Raw genomic sequence first — 19,605 nt, 5'->3', positions numbered from 1 at the left:
CAGCTCAGAATGAAAACAGCCTCTGACTGGGATTTGTTGATGGACAGCAGGGTGTTGTCAGGGGATAAGAAGCAGAAAGTTTCATTTTTCTCCAGCGGTTCAGTGAATGCTGCCAGGACAACAGCATTCATCTCTCAGCCTCAGTATTGATATCTGCAGACGGGAGAGAGGAAAAAGATCGTTTCTTGTCAGAAACTTGAAAACAAAGGCCACCGCTGTGTGTTGCAGATTTGGCCTTCGGACGTACTGCTGTGAAAATAAGTGCGTTTCAGTGATTGCCAGTCTCCAGCGGCGTCTGAACTTGTAATCACCCCTCCAAGATGAGAGTGGAGAATATTGTGAAATATCTCTTTAAAGGCGCAGTGGTGTGTTGCAGAACATGCTGGGAGGAAATGGAAGACGAGAGGAGCGGAAACACACGGAGACACCATCTGCTGTTGGGCAACAATGCAGGAAAAAAAGTGCCAAAACACACACACGCACATGCACGCATGCACGCATGCACACACTCAATATAAAGCAAAGGGCAAATAAGGAGAAAGAACAGCCAGTATCAACACTGTAAGCCCACACCCACGAGAAAATAATGTGTCAACATTTAAGATCCACAAAGGATGAGAAGACTTTGAGCACAAAGGAAGGAAGTATAAAGCATGGATAATGCATTGCACTGTGTTTTATCAGTCACATTTTCCTACAAAAATAATGACATTCCCATCAGATTAAGCCACATTTTTGTTGCTAATATGATGTTAAAGTGATAAACATGGTAAACATGGATACCTGCAGTGACACAGCACTCTAACATTGTCCCACAGGCCAACGGGAACCATGATAAAGATACACAAAGGTCAGCCACAACCAAATACCTCCATATGGTAAGACAGGTGCTGAAAACCCAGCCAAACGGTATGGATAAGATCCATCCATGAATACACCCTACCAGTCATCAGATACCCAGCTGGAATAATAAGCTGGCTGCAGGAGGAGATAGACACGAAAACTTAGAGATCACCACCTGAAGTCCAGCACCCTGAGGCTCTATGAGCAACGAAAAGAGAGAGGGCGAGGATTGGTGAGTGTGAGAACCACAATCCAGGATGAAACATGAGGCGTCCACGAATACATCAGGAAGATGGCCCCCCGAGATGAGCTGCTCCAGAATGCCTCAGGCAGCTGACAACAGATGGTGAAGAGGAACAACCGTGGATGACCAAGCCCCTGCACTGACTGACAGGGGAAGTGGCTGACATCAAGTAATCCTATCAGTTGCTAGAAAAGGTTGGCTTAAGGCAGAGGTGGCAAAAGTACTGACATTCTGTACTTAAGTAGAAGTACAAGTACTTGTGTTAAAAAATACTTTAGTAAAAGTCGAAGTACTTGTTCAACTTCTTTACTTAAGTAAAAGTAAAAAAGTACAGGCTCTGAAATGTACTCAAAGTAAGAAAGTAAAAGTAGTTCTTTGGAGGACATTTCTACCTGCTATTTTTCTGTAAAGCTAACTGAACCTCATCATATATTATTGTAATAATATAAAATAATACATGAGAATACAAATGTTATTCCAATCTAAATTTTAATTCTAATGAATGCACTCAGCTTGAATCTGTTCTGTAGGACACAAACAGTGAAAGTGAATTCAAACACAGCTCTGGTTTCTGTGTCCTCCATAGTAGAGGGTGACTGTGCCTCCACCTAAACACCAACATGAGGATACTCAGGGGTTACAGTGGGATTCAGAAGGTGGAGGAACCCTAAGATCAGCTGTAGTGGCTCTGCATGGGGAGAAGAACCACAGCTTTCTATTGTGAGCTGCAGTAAATGATGTTGGTGTGCAGGCTGTGATCAGCTGACCTGCTGCTGCTGCTCTGAGGTTTACTGCTCTGTGTGGATGAACTGAATTCACAAAGATGTAACCCAGTATTTCACAGCTCTCTGAGCTGATCTCCATCCCCTACACTGACAGCATACAGGCTGTAGAAATGTTGGATTCAGTGATCTCAGCATCAGCAGCTTTGATTCAGACTCATCTCTGCTGCACTGATGTAACCTGTAACTCTGACCATGAACACAAAGTGCACCAACACAGAGCTTTACTTTACTTTACTCTAAATACAGTACAACAAGCTGACCTGTTTATTACACACTAAACTGCAGTATTTTCATAGAATCTCTGAATAACACAAAGTCTGCATACTTCAGTTTATTTTCCAGTCCTTACCTTTAATTCTAACCTCTCTTCTTCCTCTCCTGTCCTCTTTCTCCATCTCTGAGTGAACTTCTCTCTCTTTGCTCTCCCTGAAATACAGCAGCTCTGCTTTTAGCTAGCAGACACACTGTGTGACAAACTGCACACACTTTGTGTGTCTGCTGATATTTGTTGAGCATTTAGAAACGTTGCATTTACCTGCCACACGTTACTCCCTTCATGCTCGCTCCTCTTCAGTAGCGCTAGCTAAGCTGTTTATGTCCTGCGAGCGTAACTTACGGACTCGGTCCGGCCCGATTATAGCGCTATAAATGATACATTAATTATATGGGTTTGCGTATTTAATCTCTTTGTACGAGATAAGCCCTGGGGATGGAGGATACGCCAGTACGATTGTCTCTTATATGTTATTATTCCTCAGTTTAGGCTCAGATCGGTTGATGTTTGAGGCGCACTGACCGGAAATAAAAACTTCTCTCTGACGTGTTAAAAAGTAACGAGTCTGTTTGAAAATGTAAGAAGTAGAAAGTACAGATACTTGTGTAAAAATGTAGGGAGTAAAAGTAAAAAGTAGTCAGAAAAATAAATACTCAAGTAAAGTACAGATACCTGAAAAATCTACTTAAGTACAGTAACGAAGTATTTGTACTTCGTTACTTCCCACCTCTGGCTTAAGGATGGCACAGAGGAAGTGATCATGGCAGCACAAGAACAGGCCCTGAGCACCAGACCCACAGAGACAGGAGGCTACCACAGCCGACAGGACCCAAGGTGCAGACTGCGCAAAGGTGCCCCAGAGTCTATCTAACACACAGTAGCTGGGACTGCATACACTGAGAGGCACAACCAAGCAGTCATGATAGAAGCACAAGAAAATAGAAGTACCAGGGGCTGAAGGAACCCCTGGAGCACACGTAGAACGTAAAGTCCAAACTGGTCCCAGTGGTAACACGAGCATTAGGAGCTGTAACCCAAAACTGGGAAAGTGGCTCCAGCAGATTCCAGGCACAACATCAGAGGTCTCTGTACAGAAGAGTTCAGTCCTAGGAACAGCTAAGATACTGCACAGTACCATCAGAGTCAAATATCTCTCTCTATCGATGTCTATAAATATAGTTTAGTAGTTTCTGATTAGTCCAGGTCGGAGAAAATGCCAGACTACTTTAACAGCGTGTTATCTTACAGTATAATGCTGCTCTGGACATGGTGGAATTTGATAGCATACATCACATCCAGTCTCTTGAGCATTGATACTGAGAGACAGTAACACAGATGTCTACAGTTTACACTACCAACCCGCTCTTCTGGAAGGTAAGCTGACAGTCAGGTAAGGAGAAAAAAAGGTACTTTTTTGCATTTTATTAAAGGAAAATACATCAGATGCAAAAAACTAAATGAAAATTAAATGCTAAATTTGTACCTCTGTATTTCTCCAGGCTGTGCTTGATTTGATATTTTATTTATTTACTTTCCATCCATCCATCCATCCCTTTTCTTAACCGCTCGTCCAATTCGGGGTCTCGGGGGAGCTGGAGCATGTCTCAGCTTTCATAAGATGGGAAGCAGGTTGCCCCCCCCCCTGTTGTAGAGTATATAGACAGACTCCAAACTATTTTTTCTTTTAATGAACAAATGTGCTATTTCTTTTTTCTTTTTTCAGAAACTACACAGATAAAACACAGACTAGAGAGATGACAGGAACATTAGCACCAACAGTTCAGAAGGTAGATCATGAAACTGTCTGGACGCCCATGAAACAGTGGACGACTGCAGAATCCTTTCGATGGTAAACAAAAACCCCTTCACAGTATTCAGACAGGTGTAGAACGGCAGCTGGCATATCACTTTCAAAATCATTAAGAGAAGACTTCACTGAGATTATACAGTGGATTTACCAGAAGATGCAAACTAGTGATCTGCCAAAAGAATAAAGCAGCCAGATTAGCATGAACCATCTGAAAAGCCAAATCAGGTCTGGATCTTTGGACCGATGGGACTGAGATCATTTTGCACTAGTATGAGGGAAAGAAAAGAATATGAAGGTGTGGAAAGGCTCATGACCTGAACCACACAAAACAAGTAAAACTACATGAAGGCAGTAGGATGCATGAGCATGTGTGACTTCCTACGGTGCTGGATAACTAGTGTTCACTGATGCTGTGACAGGAGACACAAACAGCCAGATGAATTTGGAAGTTTGTAGGGCTATACGATTTGCCCAGATTCTCCTTTAAAGCTGGATTATTTAGTATTTGTGCATTAGAATTGGATCAAAATGCTACATATAATCTAGAAGCGGTTGTTTGTAGTGATGTAGTTTTTCTAACTTTGGTGGAGTCAATTGTGCCTGCAGAACATATTTTACACTGTATAATGAGCAGTGAAGTCATTTCAATTTTTTTCTTTGTTTCTTTATTTGGGTTTAATCATATTCAGCCAATGAACTTTCACAGTTTTGTTAGCGACTGTGCTGATAGGCATCAGTGACTCTGTCAGCACTGCTGTTTGGAAGAACCTTCTGGAGAAATCAAATGACATGTAGAGTCATCACACTGCACACGATTATTGTCTCGTGAGCATCTTATCTGCAGACATTCAGACAGTGTGATATCAGCTTTGTTTTACAAGCTGCAAACCTGCTCCTCAGTTCCTCTCGTTTTCGATTGAGCAAAGATGTATTGAATATCCATCTATTTTTTTTAACAACTTATGCTACAGTCACAATGGATGGATGGATATTTTATTCATTTTTGGCATCCAGTAGCTTGTTAAACACAAGACAGCAAACAAGAGATAAATGCAGATATAGAAACAACAAAGAAAGTACGTCTACCAGATGTGCTAAGAGGTGAGAATGAAAGTGAAGGTGGTGCAAAGGGAGGTTAGCATATAGGCAAATAGTACAGATCTGATCCACAATGCAAGAGTTAGCACTGCTGTATAAACTGGAGTAAGCTGTAACCAGAAGATCAGATTAAGTAAAAGAGAAGAAAGTATAAATGTAGATGTGCATGTTCATGGGGCTATGGCTACAGCAGCATTCATAATCTTAGTGAGGTTTGCAGAGAAAAATCAATGCCTCCCCTCTGTTTCTGTGTCGCACTGAAGAGCTTTATGGCTTGGGGGACCGAAGACCTCCTCAGTCTGTCAGTGGTGCAGGACAGTGACAGCAGTCTGTTTCATGCTCCTCTGCCTCAGGAAAACACTGAGAGAGAGCGATTGTTGATGTCCACTGGCTGAGACGGCAGCACGGCCACAATTATTCCCACAGCATGCAGTGAACTTTCACCTTTAAAATGGCTGCTTTGAAGACGGGGGACCAGGTTGCAGCACCGTCATCCACCTTAGGGCTGTGGAGTTAATGTTTGGTTCCTGCTGTCCTAGGGGTCCACTCACAGCATGGGGACAGGTCCCCATCCATCACAGGACTTGAGAAGACAAAGACAAAATCTTACACAACTGGTTTCAGTGGTGGTTAAGACTTACAGCCCCGACACTGGCCCGGAAGAGTGGCATTCCTGTACACTGTAGCACATAGACAGCACATATACAGCTATAAAGCTCCTCATGTTTTACATCGTGAGCCTTCTTTTTTCAATATTCTCTTCAAAATGCATCATATAGCTCATACCTCATGTTTCTTTTTTTAAAATCACTTGAGGATGCTCCCCTGATGCTTCGTCTCTCTTGTCTAGCTTCATCAAGGCTCATCAACGGCAGCAAAGAAGAGCAGCTGGATTGTCTCTGTCACCGATGGGAGGGAGTAGAAAGCTTCAGTCGGAGCGAGATGAGTCGAGCTACAACAGAGTCGATGTTCTTTGAAGACACCGTCACATCTTTCTGCTTAGGCAGCAAGTGTTCTAATCTTATCCCTCGTCTTATCTTTCAGTTTCTTCGTGGAGAAAACTCCTCTCACAGATGCTTCTTCAGTCATTTTACTGTTCACATAATGTACAGCTCCTTCTTGCACTCTCTTTACTGAGGACTTTAATCCTATTATTCAGCTGGCAGATCTGCTGCAACAGATGTGTTCTTTGTACTGGAGACGAGGAGCGTTATTTCTTTCTTGCTGTGGCTCTGGAAAGCACAGGCATCTCATGATTGACTCTAAGAAGCTTCAGAAGTGATTATGCAAGTAATGAATGATTAACAATACCCCAAAACTACATTAAAAACTTAAATAAAGGTTGCCAAGCTTTGTGACAAATGAAAGCAGCGCAGTGTGTCATTTTAAAAAAAGAGAAGAAGCATTTACAGGCAAAATATGAGCTGCCTGCTGTGTGTTACTGTTGTTAATTTATCTTTGTCACAGTATAATTGAACCATGTATGAAATGTGCAGTGTTGTTTTATGCCTGCCAAACCTGCAATTTATCTCTTGTTTGGACACCACTGAAAATGAGAGTGTAATTGTTTTTTTAAAAACAGATGATGATGCAATAAATAATGTTCTATGCAAACAATACTCCGTAATTTATGCATGCTTTCAGAGAGTGTCATCAGAATTTATTACTGCATATTGACATATGCAGTAATAAATTCTGATGACACTCTTCAGCCAAGTGTGATAGAAGCTAATGACTACAGTTACAAAGTAGATGACATAAGACACAAACCTTGGCACTGATGAGTTTTGATCAAAGGATGTTGATTCCTTAAAGTGCCACATGCACACACTTTGTACCAAAAAGCAAAGCCTCACTTGGGGAAACACAACAGGGGACCAGCAACGATGGGGCAACCAGAGAAAAGGAAACCTCAGTGAAATCTGCCGGCTCCGAGGTGAGCGACTGAAGTTAAGGCGCAGCCAGAGGCTCGTGAACAACTACGACAGAGCTGTAGTTGGAGGGCAACTTGCTTCGTATTTGGAGTAGGCTGATGTGAAAAAGTGATAGAAATTAAATGCATATGTTTGAAATGTTCACTTACTAATATTTTGTTGAGCTCTTGCAAGAAAAACAACAAAAAATACAGTTATGACAGTTATTAAAAAAATTACATTTCTAAACAGGCAGAGATGGCTCGACTCTTCCATCGCCCTAAACTAAACTACACAAATCACCGTGGTTTATCTTCTACAGAACACGTGGACGGCATCTGAACTCTTTATAAACGTCTCTATTGTTTTGTCAACCGGACAGGTGAGCAAAGAATAGACACATAATATCAAAGAACTTCTGAATACCTGCAAAAAGGTACGCTGTAGACTTCTGGCTTCCTGGTTCATGAGGTAGTCCAGAATAGGTGATGCACAGGAAGAGACGAGTAGTGATCCAGTGACTTTAGTGACTTGATGACAGGTGTTAACAACTCGAGGTGAGCGGTTGTTGACTGACATGTGAGCGAGGTATATTTGGAACGGTTCCCTGTGCAGCCAGAGATTAGATCTCCACCAGTGACTGCTCTGAAGTGATGGGCAACAGGTGAATCACCTGTGGATGACACTTAGAAAGTTAAAATATCTCAGCACTGAGGAAAGGGACTGTTGAATGCCATGGCGTTTATAAAAAAACTTAATTTTGTACATTTTGCCTCTCATCTAATGAGAAGTGAAACCTCGTCAAGAAACTTAAAGAAGTCCAGTCACTTTTTTCAAGCTCCAGCGACTACTATGATCTGGATGACTGAGACACAGACGAAATAATATTTTGAAAATCAAGAAATCAATGAGTTTTCATTATTGGGCAGTTAGACCATTCTGCTGTGAAACGAGGGGGCTGAACAGTTCAAGTAATACTGGCCCTGTGAAAAACATACATTCCTGACTTTTCACCATCATTGCTGTCACCTGGTCAACTATAAACAGATGATCAATCAATTATAGCAGGGACAACTGTAAGTCAGTGTTACTGTCATCAGACTGTCAGGTTTCATCTGTGCTCTAATACTGAGCGTAATATCCAAACCCACCTGCCCTGTGTGAAAAGTGTTTGCCTCCTAAACCAAATAGCTGGCTGTGACACCCTTGGCAGCAAGAACTGCAATCGAGCATTTTCAATAACGGGCAGTGAGTTTAATTTCACATCACTGTGGAGGAATTTTATTTGAAGGGTTGTTTTAATTCAGCAACACTGGAGGGTTTTCAAATATGAGCAGCCTGTTTAGGGTCACAGCAAAACAAAAGCATCTCAATCAGACCTCGATTCCAAAGCTTTTGCTTTTTTTTTTTTTTGAGCCATTCAGAGGTGGACTTGCTGGTGTATTTTGGATCACTGTTCTTCTGCATAATCCAAGTGCCCTTAAGCTTCAGAACACAAACTGATGACTGGACGTTCTCCTTCAGGACTTTCTGGCAGAGAGCAGAATTCATGTTTCCATCAGTTACAGGAAGTCGTCCTGAAGCAGCAAAGCAGCCCCAGACCATCACAGTACCACCACCATGTTTGACTGACATGTAGGCAAGGTATATTTGGAGTGGTTACCTGTGGTATGATGTTCTTTTTATGAAATGTTGTGTTAATTTTATCCACAGAATATGAGACGATCCTTTGGTCAGCAGTGGTTTTCTCCTTATAACTCTCCCATGGATGCCAATTTCTAATTGTTGACTCATGAACTCTGACCTTAACTGAGGCAGGTGAGGCCTGTAGTCCTTTAGATGTTCTGGGTTCTTTTGTGATCTGCTGGATACGTTGTTGATACACTTTTGGAGTAATTTTGTTAGGCCGGCCACTCCAGGGAAGGTTCACCACTGTTGCAGGTTTTCTCCATTTGTGTAATAATGGCTCTCACTGTGGTCTCACTGTGAAGCCCCAAAGGCTCAGAAATGTCTTTGTAACCCTGTAACTGATAGATGTCAGTGACTTTGTTTCTCAGCTGTTTCTTTAGATTGTTGTCGTATGATACAAAAAAGGACCCAAACGCAGACTTCTGAGACAGAACGTGATAAACAAAAGACCGACTTTTATTCAGCCAAAATGTGAAATCAATGAATCGCAAACAGAGAATCAACAGATCTTTAAAAAATCCATAAAGCATAACTAGCACGGAGATCTGAACAGGTTCACAATACAGACGATCTGACAAAGGAGACGGATGACTGGGGTAGAGTGGAGAGACCTGGGAAACACAGCTGAACCAAATCAGATAATAAGAACTAAAACTGAATGCTAAACACGTTAGACCACCAAAATAAAACAGGAAATAACTAAAACATGACAATCCCTTACACAGACTTAAAAAGAAACAGGGGAGGAAGAAGAAACGGAAAATTCAATGACTTAAATATAACCTGCAACGAAACTAAAAAACTCAAACACATAATCTAGTGACATAACTTAACTAAGGACTAAGAACAAGAAACACTGGGTTAAAAGTCCCAGGACCATGACAATTATGGCATAATATGTTGTTTTTGAGCTCTTTTAGCCTGCTTCACTTTCCCACAGAGGTTCTATTTAAGTGATTTATGGATTCGACAGGTCTGGCAGTAATCAGGCCCGGCTGGGGTTACTGTAATTGAGCTCAGCTTTCCAAAAAATGTGGTTAATCCCAGTAAATTCATGATTTAATGAGAGGAGGCAATTACTTTTTCACATCAGGCCAGGAAGGTTTGGACAGCTGTTTTTTCCCCTTAATAAATTAAATCATCATTAAAAAAAAACCTGTATTTTGTATTTACTTGGGTTATCTTTGTCTAATATTAAAATTGGTTTAATGATCTGATACTTTTAAATGTGACAAATATGCAAAAAACGAAGCAATCAAGAAGGGGGCAAATACTCTTTCACAGCACTGTACATGCTTAAATTTATTCAGTATGCAGTGCACAGTACTACATGTGGTAAAAGCGTCAAAATGACATGACAAATATAATGAACATTCTTAAACCACAACCCCATTTTCATTAGAGTTACTGTATGTGTGGTAAAATTCACATTTTAGGGTTAATGTCCACTTTTTGTGGCCTGTCAATTCTGAAAATAATATACTGTGTCCATCAAGCATAGTGAACATTTATCAACATAGCAATCACAATTTATTCAAAGAACCAATACAAACAGTTTCAAGTGTTATATAGTATTAACCTGTCCTGTATACAGAGTCTTCTGGGATGTATTTCTGCTCATACTCGTATACTCAGATCGTCTATGACTACGTTGCGGACCATGATGTAAATATCAAAATGCTGTACAAAAAACAGGATGTACAGGAAAAGACACTCCATACAGCATCCAGATAAAAATGAAAAATACAAAAGAGGCACTTAAGAATATCACACAGACACACACACACTCACATATGTACGTGTACAGTATGCTAAAAATCAGAATACTTGAGCCCACGTTATCATACAATTCACCTGAAGTTATTTTTACAATTATATCAGATACACTTGGCTAAAGAGCAATGTAAAAAACCTTGTTAGCTAAACATAAGCAAGGCCACCTCCTACAGGAAGAACAGCCGTCTAGGTCATTAAGAAGTTTTTGTTGTTTTTTTTTTTAAACTCTGATGGGTCTTTCTTACACTTAACATGGCTTTTAATTAAGCAGATTTTTACCTACCGCTACTAGAAACACATGCGACTGTTTAAAATGATCCCTACAATTAAACAAACTGGCTTAGCTTTTAGTTTGAGCGACTAGACCAGCACACACTTCCTGCTGTGTTGGGCTAATATTGGCCTTCTATTGAAAACTAAACATGAGCAAGGTAATGCTGGGCGCAATGATTTGACATTGACCTGAAGTACATTAGCCAGACTGTAGTTTTTTTTTCTATGTGAACATTTCTGTTTTTGGAGTGGCAAACAAATGAACCTTAAGATTCTGGCAGAAATATCAGCAGCATTACAAACTTAGCCCTAGAAGCATTTTTACCTGTTAAAAACAGGGGCTAAACTGACTGTTAGGTTTCAGCTTCTCCTTTCAATAAGTCACATTATTGCAAGGTTAGACAATATGAGCATTCTATCATGATTATGATGCACAACCTTTAGAATCTACAGCACTTTTAACAGGAAGACACAGATTGTTCAAAAAGTGCAACACACACATAGACAGTATAAAACCCTGACGCAGCTTCTGGGTTGGAAAATGAAGCCGACGCTGAAGAGCCTTCAATCTGCTTTCTATCTGAAGGCCACCAGGTGGCGATAGCTGTGGTTGCAAAAACACTTCCAGACCTATGGAAGTCTATGGAGAAATGAGCTTCTGTCTTGAGCTTTCCTGGTGAATTCATGGGGCCAGTCACTCATTTTCAGCCATACTGAACAAAAAGATTAAGTCTATTTTGTAAATCTTGGTCACACTGTGTTTCAAAATGGAGGACTGGCTAACAACCTGTCAATCACAAGACCCGCCCCTCCTTGTCACATGCATTTTTTTTTTTTTTTTGTTGCACCCAAGATTTACATAATGAACAACAAACCAATTAGTGGCATGGAGGCAGCTACATCCATCTTTTATACTGTCTGTGAACACACACCACACATCACCAGTCTGATCACATTAAATTCTATAAAAGTCCATAACTTACACTTAAGAATAAAAGGCTTTTAGGTGGCATAATACACTGTGTGGCAGCTAAGCTAAAAATAAAACGAGTAGCTCACTGTCTTTTTTTTTTCTTTTACACATTATTAAAACTTGATATATATATATAATACATAATAATGTGATTACAGTAATGTATTACTTTGGAGTGTGTTACAATGTGTTAGTTCTTATTTATTCATAATTTACTGGTTTCCTAATACCAACACAAACGCTATCTTGCTAATTTAGCTTCACTTGCAACATTTGTAACGGTGGTGCTAGCATTTCTACTCTAAGTCTAAATTAGTTGAAGGTTTAATAATCGTTTTTCTGAATACTTGCCTACAAAACAAACAAACAAAAAAAAAAACATAGATATTTGCTCAAAACTGAGTTGACACCTGAGTCGTACTTTCACATTAAGTTTCAAAAAAAGGTTTTGTGACTCACCCTGACTAGTTACAGTTAGCTGGTAGGACCGATCACACCCCAAATAATGTAGATCAGTAACTTGGATCAATTTTGATGTTCCAACAACTGAGTCAATATTATTTAAATCTGTGAAGTCACTGACACTCAATAATTGGCTTTAAACAGCCTAGGGACTTTTTATAGCTACATAACTTTGCCTTTCACAAAAAAATGAATTATCAAGTTTTCCGATGGACTGCTGTGCTGTCACTTGGAGTTTACAGGTAGTGATATCACCAAAAGCCTTTCTTTTCTTAAGCATTTCTTAAAGATATCAAGTTACCAACAACTTTTGTTTTTTGCTTTAAAGTTCTGTACAATTTCCGGAGGAAGTGGCTACCTTTAACTTGCAGAAAGCGTAAAATCGCAGAGCGGATACATAACGGAGCTGCGCCGCTAGTAATGACAAAGTGAAAATTTCAAGTCAGTCAAGTAAAAAAAAAATTCAAAGTATTGCTGACAAATTAGTCTTCCCTTATGTACGTTCACATGATATGGAAATAAGAAAAAATTCTTCCTGTTCTTCCTTTTCACATTATAATATTTGCTGTACAGAACCTGTACACAGGGAGCTCAGCCCAACATGTTGTTTGGGGGAGCTCCAGCTACAGCATTTGAGTAATCTAACCATCACCAGCTGAACACCAGCATGTCAAATAATCTTCAGTATTCCAGACCAAAACATTAAATAAGGCTTCTGTCATAACGTTCTCTCCTAGTTTAGATAAGTTTGGGATTGAGCTAGCTTAGTTTATGAAATGACCCCCACCACCACAAAAAAACAACACTCCAGCTTCTGATTATAATCCCAAATATAGTTAAGATCATTAACTTGCAGTAAAGCACTGTTTGAGTTATTTGAGTTTATATTAAGCCCTTAACCTAAACTGATTCTAATGATGTGTTTCTAACAGCTCAAACATCTGTGTGTTGTTGCCCTGGTTTCCTTCCACAAGCAGGTTTATCTATTTACAATTTAAGTGGCTAATTTTGTTTTGTTTTCCATTTTCAAAACTACAAAACTACAGGAAAAACTACAAAGGAACCATCTCATTGTATTCATTCCTCTCTCCTCTAGCTCCCACCATCATCAGCATTCCCTCCATGTTGGAACCGAGTCCCGTGCAGCCCTTGAGTCCTCCTTCAGCCGGCTCATGGCACATCATGGCATTGTGAGAAGACACAATATTTCCACTACTCGCAGATGTGGAGGTGGTGTTCTCCTTCCCCCTCCTCTGTTGCTCTGGTGTTGGAGCAGGCGCCCTAATACCACTACTTCCAGCACCCACACTACCTCCAGCGCCACCACCTCGCTTTTTAGGTGGCGGTCCCCAGAGGAAAGCGTGGGCCGGTCTGTAGTGTTGGCGGGCATAGCGGAGCAGGCGTCGGCGGGTGGCCGGCAGGCGGATGGTGTAGACGTAGTACTCCAGGATGCTGTGCTGCATGTTGTGCAGGGTGCCGTGGCACAGCGACTCCTCTAGGAAGAAGCGAACCAGTGGGGCCTTAAAGGCCTCATAACCAAGCTCACCCAAGGACTTCAGGATGCGAGTAATCCGCAGGTAGTTGTGGTGGGATCTTCAAAAAAACAAAGTAAGAGGTTGAAGAAGTTTACTGATATTGAGAAAGAGAACGCTGACAGATCAGATGAATCTGATCTGCCAAAGCCTTTCTAGAAGAAAGTCTCACAACTAGGCAGCCATCTAGGACCTCCTCTGAGCACTGAGGAATTATTTGGAAACATAATCCAAATGAACTTTAATTTCAGCAGTTATTGGGACATGAAAACTGCATGCACCGGTCATACCTGAAAAAAACACTTAAAGGTTGCTGATTTTGTGCCAAAATGGGTTTAAATAAACTTTTCCCCCTGGAAGTTATACCTGTACTACCATCAGTCTGTGTGCTTGCTGTGTAAAAAGTCTGTTACATGCTAATAAAATGCAGGGATTCCCACACCAGCTCTTACTTGGGCTGGTGTGAACAATGCTCATTGAGCAGATAACCCAATGCTGGCATAGTAAGTACCTCCCTGTCTCCATCACTCCTCTAAGGACAGGTCCAACTGAAGTACCCATTCATTGCTCTCTCTATACCAATGATCCCACATCCTGGGTCAACAGGCAGACAGATCACAAGTCTGTTGCAGAGCTGACACACATATCCCAACAGATTTGCACATGGGAACTTTTGCAGGAATTATAAACTAAATTTCAAATATTAATTCAATTCAATTCAATTCAATGGAAACACCATGACTTATCTCAAGCCATGAAAAGATCAAAACAGGATGTGTAACAAAAAAAAATCTCCTTTTAAATTGCCCTTTAACCATCTGTTTGTTGGTTTAAAGCATGCTCTTTCACATTCAGCTGCTGACAGAGGAGCAATTAAGTTGCAGAGGATTTAGAATGATTGCCTCGCTGAAGGACAGAAAAGCAGCAATTGGCAACTGCGCAATAAGTTCACACACATTCTGGCTGCAGTTTCATCCCCTCAAGCTATTGCACAGTGCATTTAAACATGTGTGTATGTGTACTTACTCATTAAGGTGCTGGAAGCGCTCCTGCCAGTTGGGGGCCCGAGCAACATTGCCACTCTTATCCAGCAGTTTGACGCCATAGAAGTCCAACATGAGGGAATAGGCCGCCAGGAATCTCCGCTTCGCTTCCCGAGTGCTTTGGAATTCCTGATGGGATTCAGCACAACAGATCAGAAACAGAGACACATGTAATAAACAAAAGCAATATTTCTCATTGGGTGATTTGAGGAAGCAGAAGGAAATAAATGCTGTATGCAAACACAGTTTAATCATACTCAAATGAGTATGAATTTTATAAGGGACACATTTCTATCTATTTATAACAGGAATGTGGTGTTTGTTTTGTTCTATCTGAGTAACTAATATTAAAAAAAAATGTATCAACTTTCTTGAAAAGAACATCTTACGGTACTCTGACATTCAAAAATTTCCCTTATGCTAAAAGGATATATTTCATTGTTTTGGTTGTAAAATGTAATGACTCAACCATGCGAAACACTTGTGCAATGATGAGCCACAAATAAACTGACATACAAAACCGCAAAGCCGTGACACTGAGCTGTGTTTTTCCCCTGCAGGGCACCGAAAGCACACCATAGTGCACTTGAACTGCTAATGACGCTCTCGTAACTCTGATAAACGCATAGTTCTTTGCAGTGAAAGTATCCCATCAGGTCACAGGTGGAAAGCTTTTGGTGTGAAGCAGTCACCGATATAGCTGAATATCACCAGTAAATGATAAAATAGGAGCCAATATGCTAATGTAGACAGGGATGCAGAAGTGAAACTGAACTCCAAGCAGCAGAGGTAGCTATAATAATAATAAGAGTGACCACAGCAGCACAGCTGGAGGTCAAACACATGTCGTCCCAGTTTAATGCAACACAGCGTTCACAAAGCGGGCCATCGGAGGGATAGCACAAACAGCCCCGCACATCATGTGTCTGTGTTACTTACTTTGATCTCGTCCTGAGTCAGTTCATGTGCGTAGAAGTTGAGCCCTTGTTCTCTTAATGGGAACAGCCTGGGACACAGATGGAACAAAAACACAAATAAATACAGGGATGTGATGGGGTGGGATAAAAACACATCTACGTAGCAAATAAAGAAGATCATTACTCTGTAATTTCTCAACAGTCGCTACTGTTTGCCTGCTTAACAATGATGCAAACATACACGTGCCAAAAACTACAGTTCCTTTGATGGCCACATGAGGCTGGACCCCAAAAAGCAACTCATTCCTCATATACTAACATGTTAAAATGCAAAACTTCAGAGCATTAAAAAGCATTTTTTATAGCCTGAATCAAAAACACAGTTTTGTTCTCTATGGATACTTTCCCTTTTGCTAAAAACTGTATTTTTCTCTCTCTCTCTCTTTTATTAAATTTAGCTAGAGCTTCCATCTGCACACTGGTGTGAAGGGCATAGCTGCTTTCACTGACATCTGCCCCAGTACAGGCACCTGTAGCTTAAACTCCAGGTCACTAAACTGGGTCTCTTGACTCTGTCTTGTTAAGTCCTGTTAGAACCTTTTAATGGAATTATCCATCCAGTCATCCCTTTTCTTCCACTTATCCAATTCAGGGTCGCGGGGAGGCTGGAGCCTACAGTTTTGGTGAGGCCGGGGTGCAAACACTGCATCCATGCAGTTTATGGGTGCACTCTAACCAAGCCATTTAAACCAACAAAATCCGTTCTGAAGTCTCCTCTAGGAACGAAAGCTTAGCCAGACCTATTCAATTAAAACATCCCTGGTTTTATGTTGAAATTTCCTCCGTAACTGGACAGAAAAAGGAAGCTTTGACATGCACGTTATTGTGGCTTCTAGCACGCTAAGAACAATCTTGATGCGCAAACACGTATGCTGTATGAATATGGAAACAAACAGCTGGAATGTCTCACCACTGAATGTAGGTGTGATTGTGCTCCAGTTTGTCATAGTCGCCTCTCCACTTAGAGAGAATCTCCTCTATGTAGATACCTGAGTAGAAAGAGGGGCTAGTTAGCTGCAACATGCATCGCTATTGTGTGTGTGTGCGTGTGTGTATAAGTGTGTTTAAACAGTGGATCAGTCTACTAATCTGCCGGGCTTTTCCTGTCAAACATGACCTTTAGCCAAACACAACTCACTAAGCCCAGCACCAACATCACTTCTCTCCAGTGTTCACAGTTCTGCATGGATAGTGCACGTGTGTGTGTGTGTGTGTGTGTGTGTGTGTGTGTGTGTGTGTGTGTGTGTGTGTGTGTGTGTGTGTGTGAGTGATATCTCACCATCGGGCACTAGAGGGATCTTGTTCAGGTAGAAGCGCAGGTTGCGGTACTCATTGGGTTGCCGGGACCTTTTGAAGTTCTTCGACATGAACACACAGATGAGACAACAGATATCACAAAGGGTGTGTGCATCAGTGTGTGTGTGTGAGAGAAAGCAATGTACCATCTATTCTCAGTTTAGGGTACATGTGTGTGAGTGAGTGTGTGCATGTACCGGGTAGCTGTGCCGGTATTTGTAGAGGTCCCTGGCAGCATAGAAACTCCTCTTCATCTTTGGAACAGACTCTGGGGAGTCAGTCAGCTGAGAGAGGAACAAGGAAAGAAAGGCAGAAAAAATAAGTTTCAAGATTGAAAAAAGAGAAGAAAAGCTGCAGATCTGAAGCAGATGGAGTGTTGCGCTCTGCTGCCGCTCAGATGAATTAAAAACACTGAGTTTGCTTTTGTGTTCGAGGGTTAATATCATCCATGTCTTTCTAGTAAAACTGGACAATTCACAGCAGCTATGCTGTGCAGTCACAACCTATGGACACCAGAAAACCTCTGTCTAATCTGGGTCATGCTACCTGACCCTGCTCTCACAGCTTCACACGTGACCCGATCCTCTTCAATTTATCTTTATCAAAGTTTATGCAGTTCCTCAATCATCAATAAATCACATCAAAATTCATGGGACATACAGTTTGGTTTGTTTTTACATCAAATATCATAACGTTTATAGTGAAAGATGTTTTTTGATTGGATACTTGTCTGGTCTAACTTTTAAAATAATCCCTTAAAGTGCTTCATTTGCTCTGTTATAACCTGCTGGTTCTTGTAATACAAAACAGTCTGAAGTAGTCTCATAACAGCAATCCAGTCAAATATTCTAAAAGTTATGGGCACATGGTTCTTCTAATAAATTATTTCACTTTCTTTGTAAACTTGTAGGCAGTGCAGGATTGGGGTTATGGTTCTATACATTACTCTGATAATAACACATATCAGGTGAACAGGATGCAGCCCATAACATCATGTATATTGGCAGGCATGTGATCACCACGTAATGGGATGACAGCAATGTACAGTATGCAACATAAGTCTGAATACAATGACTTGTGTGTAACAGTGACTGCAGTAAGATCACGGCGCGGGTGTAGGTTTGAGCACTGGGCAGTAAACATTAAGCGGAGGGTCTGGGGGTCTTCTTCTTTTGTGCATCAGTCACTTAATGTCTTGTGTTCCGCTGAATTTTTATGCATCATTTTATATCCTGGAATATAATGCAGTGACACTCCAGTATTCTATATTCATTAATGCAGAGCTTATTAGTTATTCCTAACTTTTCTCATGGAATTTGATCCCTGCTGAATGAGCACACATACAGACGTGATTCTTCTGTTCTCCGGTGTGTTTAACGGATATTAGACATGAGACTATAGGTTATAATTGTTACCACCTATGTTACCGACTCTGACTGTAAACAAGGTCAGGAGACAGTTAGGTCTGCCAGAATCGGTTTTTTTTTTTCATGCAGTGAAACTGGCAACAGCCCTTCTAAACTCGGGGGGGGGGGGGGGGGGGGGGGGGGGGTTGCTTACAACTTGGTTATTAAACCTTTTAAGAGTAAACGTCGCGATAAAGGCCCTCCTCCTCCTCCTCTTCCTCCTCGTTCTTCCATGGTTATTAACCTGGCTGTGCAAGGTCCCAGAGCTGCTGCTGTGTTTAATGAAGTTTCCAATTTAGTGACGATATGAGCTCCTAATTCATATTCAGATTACGGGAGTATGGCAGAGGCATTCTCGCTACGTATTTCTGCTGTGGCAAGTGATTCCTCCCCTAAATTACGAGGGGGACCTGTCCCTTGCGTCCCCGGTAAAATGCACAGCTGTTTTTCACAGCTGTATACACGTCTTCGCCCAGTACCACGGTGCATGAACTTGATACATTTCTGAATGAAAGTTTGGCGTAGAAGGTCTCCCAGGTACACAGCCGGCACCGTAGCACGGTTGCCCTTACTTTGTCCTGGCCTTTTCGATACCGGGCGCTGCCGGTGGCCCACATGTCCGTCCTATCACAACATGCTCGCAACGTACCTGCGGTGTGGCGTCTCCCGCGTGTCCCGCGGCCCTCTCGCTCTTCGCCGGGCTGACGGAGTCGGAGATGCCGCTATCATCTTCAGCCGCCGGCTCCTCGCTCTCCGAGTCCGATCCCCACGTCGAGTCACATTCCTCAATCGTGCTCGGCTCCTTGAAACGCCAGCTGCCCACCAGGTTTCCCATTTAAAAAACATGCAACACCTGCCTTCTTTTTTATTATCCCTTTTAGTAAAAAAAAAAAAAAATGCTACATAATTATGCTCCCAGCCTCGTTTCGCGGTTTGCGGAGCGGTGGGCTTCCACTGCCCTCAGTGCGGAGCTTTTAAATGGCAGAAATAGGGGATTTCCAGACTAGCAAGGGTGATGCGTGTTTGTGTATGAGAGGCGATTAGTGCCGCAGAGGCAGGAGGAGCTCTTAAAGCGATGAACATGAATTCCTTATTATAAGAAACAAGGTTAGTATAGTTAAACTAAACTGAAGGGTAAAACGAGGCGTGAAAAACATTAAAAAACTAAAGTAAGTAAAGGCAGTGTATCATATATAATTTGCAAAAATATA

The 19,605-nt window shown here is 41.5% G+C and overlaps 1 protein-coding gene across 1 annotated transcript; it reads right to left on the bottom strand.

The window, feature by feature from the left end:
• Nucleotides 1-12,608: 12,608 nt before the first annotated feature.
• On the bottom strand, nucleotides 12,609-19,303 carry ogfrl1 (opioid growth factor receptor-like 1). Its single transcript, XM_030748522.1, has 7 exons — nucleotides 19,044-19,303; nucleotides 17,186-17,272; nucleotides 16,972-17,050; nucleotides 16,603-16,681; nucleotides 15,655-15,721; nucleotides 14,699-14,844; nucleotides 12,609-13,733 (listed from the first exon to the last, which is right to left on the bottom strand). Exons 1-7 carry the CDS (start codon nucleotides 19,227-19,229, stop codon nucleotides 13,193-13,195), a joined length of 1,185 nt encoding a protein of 394 aa, XP_030604382.1. The 5' UTR covers nucleotides 19,230-19,303; the 3' UTR covers nucleotides 12,609-13,192.
• Between the last annotated feature and the right edge of the window lie 302 nt (nucleotides 19,304-19,605).

This window comes from Archocentrus centrarchus, chromosome 15 (assembly GCF_007364275.1).
Source record: "Archocentrus centrarchus isolate MPI-CPG fArcCen1 chromosome 15, fArcCen1, whole genome shotgun sequence".
In the NCBI taxonomy this organism is placed as follows: domain Eukaryota; kingdom Metazoa; phylum Chordata; class Actinopteri; order Cichliformes; family Cichlidae; genus Archocentrus; species Archocentrus centrarchus.
The sequence above is the reverse complement of the archived record's forward strand: the minus strand, read 5'-3'. Positions and strand labels throughout refer to the sequence as shown.